Here is an 8,518-nt window from a genome sequence, read left to right on the forward strand (position 1 = left end):
GCCCCGCCCCCTGGTGGGCTGAGCTGGCCACACACACACACACACACACACACCTCTCTCTCTCTCTCTCTCTCTCTCTCTCTCTCTCTCTCTCTCAAATAAAAAAAAAATGAATAGAGGGATTTGTTCTAATAGTCTCTGTAAATAGGATATCAAGTCTGCATCTTGTACAGCAATTAACCACTAGGAAGAATGTACTCAATGTGTTAATTATTGAAACTGTCCTACCAATTTGGTTTGAAGCTTTCTCATTGCTATTTGTTTCTCAATAAAATTATGGAAAAAAAAAGTATAGAAGTACTATTTCTGTTTTCATGAGTAGCATATTTTAATATGATAGTATCTTGACAGCTAGAAGTTCATGGTTTACATATCAATTAGAAGAAAGTGTCAAGATAGTATACCATCAGGGATCCTTATCACTAAGAAATAATTTTCCAAAATTTTATGATTTTCTTTTAATGAAGATTAAAATTGGTACTATATTTTAAAACTATATTCAGATACTGTAAAATAATTTGAAGAAACATTTTCCTGATCTAAATCTGGCCAGAATAGATAGATAGATAGATAGATAGATAGATAGATAGTACAGGGTCTCACTACACAAATTGGACTCCCAGTGATCCTCCTGCTTTCAGCCTCTCAAGCACTGGGATTACAGGTGCACACCACCACACCCAGTCTCAGTGTGCCCCGGTGGCAGGGCTGGCACAGTATGCCAAGGATCGAACTCCGGTCCCTGTGTCTGCCTAAGCAGGTGCTTTAGTCCACTGAGCTATGTGGCCAGCCCACTGGCCAGAATTGACTTAAAAAAAAACTATACAATCATTTGTTTTAAATTGAAATCACATTTTATTTTTTATTAAATTTATTTATTTTGTGTGTGTGTGTGTGTGTGTGTGTGTGGCCCGCTCAGCCCACCAGGGGGCAGGGCTGGCTGGCATGTGGTTCTTGGGTTTGAACCACGGTCCCTGTGCTTTGCTAAGCTTGTTCTAAGTAGATGCTTTAGACCACTGAGCCATCTCACCAGTCCCCTGAAATCACATTTTAATGTTTGAGTGTGATAAGTACCGCAAATAATCTTTGGAAACCTGTATAACTTTTCGTTCATATTTGATCCATTTATCAAGTATTTAATGTACATGATATTTACGCATTTTCTTTCAATTTATGGTCAGATTTTGTGTTCTTAGTTTAAGAAAGGAAACCAACTTGATGTTGAACCTTAGTGTCTGCCATACGAATGGCTTAATATTAAGTTACCATGATAAAAAAAATTGTCAGGTATTGTGTGTTATTATGAAAGTCAATTTTTTCCCATTATTTGAAAGCGATGATGAATCTCTTCACACACTTATAGTTAATGGTCCCAGCTGAATTTAAATTAAATATTTTAACAGATTCAAGATGCTATACTTTTTAAAAACAAACATAGTTATGTTAATTTCTAGATGTATTGATCATTTAATTATCTATCTTAGATAAGACAGTTTTTCTGATCTTGATGTCCTTAATTGTATAATTAGGACAGTGGTAAATAAAGGCCATTGCAAGCTGGGCATGGGAGTGCACACCTGTAATCACAGCCCTTGCGGGTCTGAAGTCATTTTAAAAAGGCTATTGCCAAATAACTTACTATATCTATTTAGTCTTAGCACATGCTTTGTAACGTTAAGCTTATTGTTCTTTTTTGTGTTTGTTGGGAAGAGAAATCACCTGAACTAGTAATGGTATTAAATGGTAGTTATTAGAAAGTGAATCCAGGCCCTCTGATTCTGTGTTTCTTGCTCTTGGCAGCATTTTATTTAGAACATGTTGGAAGGCTTCTTCCCCACCCCCATTCATTTATTGGTCTCAAGCATTTAACATGGATTCATAATGAAAAGTTTGTTATTTTCAGAAAACCTATAATAAGTCATTATATAAGTTATGTTATCACTTAATCCAGGCTCTTTTATAAAGTTCTTACTGGAAGTTGATTTTTATAGAATCATGTCAAAGGAATAAGCTAGAAGGTTTGGCAAGGAAACAGTAGTAATGGAACATTTGGCCGTGTGAGCTGCTAATCCTGGCTCGAAGATATCTTCCTCAAGTGCTTTCAAAGCACACTGCAACAATAACAAGTTCTCAGGATCATGGTTGGTTTTGTGTGTGTGTGTTGGGCTGTTCATTTCAGAAATTGATGAATTTACAATTCTCGTTTTGCTCTCATGGTTTCAAATAATTGTGCCTATACATTGTATTGCTGCTGTCTCCTTATTGGGAAGTTTACAGTAATTTCATTTAAACTGCACTGATACTAAATTGTTGGGCATTATGATAAATTTAAGCTTTATAAAATAGGACTGTAATCCACAACATTAAGCACTTCCGTAAACTTTTAAAAATATTTTGAATTTGAGTTGCTTTGCCATTTTTGTTGAAAACAAATTCTCGGGCCAGGGAGATGGCTCAGTGCAATAAGCGCTTCCCTGGCAAGCGCAAGGGCTTGAGTTCAATCCCTGGTTCCGCAAAAAAACAGCAACAAAAAAACCAAAAATAAATTCTCATTCTTACTGTTCTTTGACAGACCCCTTATCCCTCTGGACAGAATGCAGGTCCAACCACGTTGGTATACCCTCAAGCCCCTCAGACAATGAATTCACAACCTCAAACCCGTTCTCCGGTAAGTAAGCAGAAGCTGCTTCTAGATAATATTTTCCATCTAATTTTGTGTGTTTGTAGTAGCTTGGGTTCTTTTGACAAATATTTTTACTGAGTTTTAGAGGTTTGTTTCATAGATGAATTATTAATACTATTTCTTACGTTATTTGTGGTTAGTATTGCATTTTCAGATCTTGCCATAGGAGTAATTCTATTTACATTAATTAAGAAAAAGGAGCTTTTAATTTCTTTTAAGTCTGATTGCATTCTACTTTGCTTCAGCTATTAATGTGTTGTACTGTTCAAAATTCAGAAGTATAATCATTGTTAAAAGTAAACTGAATTTCACTACTTAGGTTCAACTTCTAGTGGTTTGGGGAGACTTCTGAGTCAGTGTTACTAGAAAAGCTCTTACCATTTGATGGTGTGAACATGCATGATATATACCAGGGTTGTATTTATTTATTCAATTAGTAAATAAATTATCATGTAAATGTAAATGCTGTCTTCCTCTTTGTTCATCCGTCACACGGATTGCAGCAAGTACTGCAAAGACTGAAAATTTACTTAAGGTTCATCCTTCTGTTGTGTAAAAATGTACGGTGGCTTTAGCTTTCCATTCCTTAGACTGTTGTTTCCCACCCTGCATGATTAGCTTTGGCTAGAAGGTGCTTCTATAACATCTCATTGTATTTTGTATCCCTCTTTGAACCTGAGCTCTGTGTATTCTTCTGAACACAGGAATCTTCTTTTTGTTCCCCACCCTTGCTTTTTTGTCTGGAGTATAGGAACACTTCATTGCATTAGCTCCTGTTCATTTGGGTTTTTGCATGAATTTCAAGTTGTTGAAATGTACCAAAGAATTGCTCAAAGAACTAGGAAAGCATAGACTGCACAAATATGTAATCTCTTTTCTTACCCTCTTTCTGTCTTTCCCCTGTTGCCCTCTTCTCCAGTACTCAATCTTAGATCCTGGTTCCCCCCAGTGGGTGGAGGAACCATTCTAAAGAGGTGGGACTTTGGTCCTAGTTGCCTGTGTGCTTGTCTCTTTCTTTCTTTCTTTCTTTTTATTTCTTACTTACTTTTTTTTTTTTTTTTTTTTTTTTCCTGAAATGGTCAACACAATGTCTGGTGCAAGTTTTGTTCTGAGAGTGGTTTGGGGATGTGGACCTTTACTATTTGGAGCGGACCTGTGATCTCACCAGATCAATTTAGATAGGCCCTGACTCTAATCATTAAGCATGGAAGATTATGGTAAGCTCTTAATGCAAAGAATTCTATAGACTTCTTACCCTTGCCCCCTTTTCTAATTACTGGGGAAAAAATTAAATTTATGTGGTTAGAATTGGCGCAAAACCTGACTGAAGAGCTGCATCTCTAAACCAGTTTTTTTGACAGCCCAGCAGAACAGTGCCAATACATTGCACAGACAACTGGAAGAGGAGGAAGGTTTTGGAACAGACTCCCGTTTACAGGTCCTTGGCTGGAAGAGGCTGGATAAAATACTGCATTGTAAGCAATATAACAAACTGTACTTCTTGCAGGCAGTAGTGCCTCTGGCACTCATTATTTTTGACCACATCCACTTATTGGCTGATGAACAGAAATGCATTGATTGCTTCCTCTCTGAAAGTCTAACCTAGCATGGCAGTTTCTGCCAGGCATAGTGGGGAAAACAGTAACAAATTGGGTGGGGCTTTTCTATTGGGAATTAGACAGGAATGATTTGGGATTTAGATTTTTCTTTATTTTAAACTGTTAAGTGGGATATATCATTCAGATAAATTGGAATTTAAAATATAAATTTCAGGGCTTCTTCCCCGCCTTTCATTTGATAATTGAACATCATGGGGGCAAATGTCTGTAGTTGTCAGCCATTTTTTTGTGGTCATAAACTCTTCAGATAGTATCTTTTATACAGTTTTTGCCATCTGCTCTGCTAGTGACCATTACCACACCCATTACTAAAATCCACATGTATAACATTCCATTACATACCCCAAAACAAGTGCAAGATTAGCAAAACCCAGTCTACTCTTGCTTATTGTTTTGGGTCCAATATTTTCTTTTTTTAATTTCTTTTATGTTGGTGCTGGGAGGGTGAAGTTGGGGTATAATGTTGGCAGGATTGCATTTTCTGTTTACATCCCAAGTTGCCATAGTCTATTCTCATTCATCCCATTGCTGTCCCAAGGGGTGAGGAGAGGTAAGGCATTGCACCGAGAAAGGAAGTACACCTTCCTGTGACTTTGTAGAGGAGCTAACACTTACTCCATTCTATTTCTGCATTAAAAGGCCATTGGCAATTGCACAGTGTAGGCTTTTCTGCTCTTCCCTGGACAGATGTCTTTGCAATTCAACTGGCTTCAAATGACTCCCCCTTCTTCAAGTTATTGCTTCTTCAAGTTTTTTTTTGTGCCTGTATATTTCTATTTGATACTTAGTGTCTTAAATAAATCATATACTGGATAACCTTGTTAAAGTAAAAAATACTGATATTTCTGTTTTTCTCGTTGGGCTGGAACTTTTTCAACAGTAGTTTATTTTTCAGTAGATTATTGAAAATAATGAAACTATTGAAAGCTTTAGTTGGGAGAGAAGGACAGTTTGGCTTTTGCAGTGACCTGTAACTATTATTTTTATATCTTGTGATGCCTAGTGCCAAATATAAATCAATGTTCTGTTCGCCCTGCTCAGTTTTCAACTGTGCATAAAGGGTGAGTTAGTGGGTGGGTGGGTGGCATTAACATTGGATTCAGGTTCATTTAAGGCTGCTTTTCTTTATATCTACAATCTTCACCACCTAAGACCCCTCTTGGGGAAAAAACAGTTTTTCTCTTTAACACGAGCCAGCAGTGACTACAGTTTGTTCTGTTGCTTACAGCTACCCACAGGATAAAGAATGTTGTCACTCCAGTAAGAAAAACTCAGTAGCCAATGGTGACTAGTGCAAAATAGACTAGGGTACCTCCTGAACTTTAAATTGTGATTTCCTTTTTATTAAAAATATATGTATGATTTTATAAGATAGTTCTTTTGTGCTAAGAAATGCTCTTTTACTAGAACATTCCAAATGTATATAGTTTCCATTTTTATATTAGAGCCTTGGGATCTTTCTGTGGAACAGTGATAAGACAGGTACTGCTGTACTCAGGTTAATTTTTTAACATTTCCTTTTTCTCCCATTTTCTTCCAAAGTGTCATAAAAACATCTCACTTCCACCCTCTACTTTTATATTATATGGGTGGTATTGCCTATTCTTAAACTTCGATGTCAGTAGTAGAGGTATGATCTAATTTCTTCTTATATTCAGAAAACAGTAAATATAAGACCTTAATTTCTTTGAAGAGATTTTTCTGAAAGAACCATAGCTACTGATTATCATTGTTTAGAAGAACTACATTACAGTCCTTAGATAGGCTGGATTACTTAACATATTCTTAAGCATATAGGTCATTAAGGTACTTTTCATTACTTAAGCAGTAGGTGACATTTTCGCTTCTAAAAGGTGAATTCTTGTCAGAGCTGTCTTCAGCAGTCCTCTTTCATCGCAGCCAAGTACTCCACCAAAAGATGTTGAAATTTTTAGTATGGAATGATAGCAGTTGGGAAAGTAATTCTGAATTGTTTGCAAATTTCTCTTGTGTATGATTTAAATTCTGAGCACAGAAGTTTGTTTCTTAATCATCTTATTCATCTACAGTGATAAAGTCACAGAATATTCTAGATAATAAAACAACTTAAGATACATATATTTTAACTTCTTTAAATATATTAATGAAAACCTTGTATGGTTTGTATTCAGACTACCTTCTAAATATTTTCTTTTGACTTTTGAAGATTGTGGTTAGCATTACAATACTTAATGTATTAGTGGCTGGTATTTGGCTTTATGCCACAATACTTTTCTCTTTTATACTTAAAATGTCTTAGAAGCCAGATTTTTCTCTGATGAATTATTTGATCTTAGATATTTGGTATTTAGAACTTCCTGAATCAGAAAGTTTTTTTAAGCATTAAAATATATATTATTCTTTTCATGTACATGTACTCTTAGTTGAGAAGTTATGTTTCCTTTTGTTTTTATTCTCAGCATCAAATAGCAGTAGGTACATAAGCACAGTGTTCTGTTGTTGTCGATAAATAACAATTGAGAGATTTGACTTCCTTATTTTCCTTTTACTTTTTTTTTCTTTTTAAGCCTATAGAAGTAACATTTGGATTAATCATGTTAGAGACTTATCTTTACTAGGTGTTTGCTTTTACTTGTCTGATATTAAACCTTATTAGTTAATTGCATATATATATATAAATGCTATATATATATATATGAATAAAATTGTTTAGTTTTATTCTTTAATTCCATAAAATAAAGGAGGCTATTGAACCATCACATTCATGTATAAGATACCCCCGTTAATTTATGATTTATAGTTAGTCCTGGTATACTCACTATTTCTAGCTGGACATTTTAATTAAGTCCTGGTTATTTCTTCTAATATAAAAACATTTCTCATATCCTTAAGAAGTACTGGTTATATACAGCATACTTGATTTTCATGTTTGTCTTAATAAAACTACTCAGTTTTCAAAATTTCATTTGCCTTATTTCAGGGATTTTATTTACTTGAAATACTCTTCTATCAGTGAATGCCCTAGGTGCCTAACAGGGTAGCTGTTTCTCTCCCAGCTGATAAAATGACAAACCATCTGATAGTGGTGTTAACCTGTTGAATCTTAGTACCTGTCTGTCACTGTCCTGCAGCAAAGCTTTGACTGTTTTGTGTTTTTATTTTTCTTGTGGGTTTTTTTCCTTTTTGCATATTGTGTGACATTTTGGTTTTTGTTGTGGTGTTTCTGACTCTTTGTGCCTTTCCTTTTGTGTTTGTTTTCCTCCTTTTCTCAGTTTGCAGCGGGGCCTCGACCTGCCCATCATCAGGTACTGTACCTTGCCCCTTCACTTCACCCTTAACTAATAGGTGGGGGCGTTAGTAGCTGCTGACTCTTAGAATGCTGCCAGTCCATGGAGCCACCCAAATTACTATTTTCAGTCATAACTTTCTTCTGATATAATTCAGTTCTTTTCGTCCTTCTCTGACTTCATTGCATTTTGTTATTAACAAACCCATTTGTTCTATTTACAGTATAATTTGAAAATACTGTTGTATTATTTTCTTTTCCCAAAATATTGCTTTGAATTTAGACAACTTTGAAAAGGATAGATATATTAACCTCTCACAGACTTTATGGATCTCTTTTACATTTAAATTTAACTTAATAAAACAGGCAACATTCTAAGGGTTTTTTGTTAACATTCTGATATAATCTGTATTGATGTGTTAAAATAGCATTTCTAAAACTATTATTAATCTCACTTACTTAGACCTAACAAATTTATTAACAACATTGTCTATTTTTTTTTCTATATAGAACTGTCTTTGTTTTTAGGATACATAGAAAATAGATGCCTTATTTAAATTTAATATTTTTAGCCTATTGGGGTTTTTTAATGAATGAATTTATTATAGGAATTACAATTTCAAAAATGTACACAGCAATGCTATGCATTTTTGTTTTTTAAAGCAGGAATCAATTACAGGTGGCAGTAGGGGAGAAACAACCTTGTAGTAACAGACTTTTAATAGCTGTGGCAAAGAGTTCTTGGAGTACTCTGAATCATTTTCTCCTGGAGTAATAGGAAGAGTCTAATAAATTAACATATGACAAATATAGATTGATTTTGCCAGGTCTGTTGTGTAACCAACTGTATTAAGCAAGTCTTGCTGGGGAGATGACTCAGTGGAATAAGCACTTGCCTGGCAAGCCCAAGGGCCTAATAAGTTCAATCCCTGGTTCCACCAAAAATAAAAA

The 8,518-nt window shown here is 35.1% G+C and overlaps 1 protein-coding gene across 7 annotated transcripts in view; it reads left to right on the top strand.

The window, feature by feature from the left end:
* Eif4g3 (eukaryotic translation initiation factor 4 gamma 3) overlaps positions 1-8,518 on the top strand; it is a 400,120-nt gene that overhangs the window by 204,360 nt on the left and 187,242 nt on the right. For 3 of the 7 annotated variants that reach the window (XM_004637641.2, XM_004637642.3, XM_023722581.1), the window contains exon 4: positions 2,573-2,668. In XM_004637641.2, the coding sequence (XP_004637698.1) occupies positions 2,639-2,668 (30 nt within the window). In that variant the 5' untranslated portion in view covers positions 2,573-2,638. Of the gene's footprint in view, positions 1-2,572; positions 2,669-4,044; positions 4,159-7,553; positions 7,587-8,518 lie in introns of all 7 variants that reach the window. The other 4 variants (XM_023722579.1, XM_004637644.2, XM_023722577.1 and 1 more) reach the window with 3 other exon arrangements.

Source organism: Octodon degus, unplaced genomic scaffold (genome assembly GCF_000260255.1).
Source record: "Octodon degus isolate 3935 unplaced genomic scaffold, OctDeg1.0 scaffold00092, whole genome shotgun sequence".
In the NCBI taxonomy this organism is placed as follows: Eukaryota; Metazoa; Chordata; class Mammalia; order Rodentia; family Octodontidae; genus Octodon; species Octodon degus.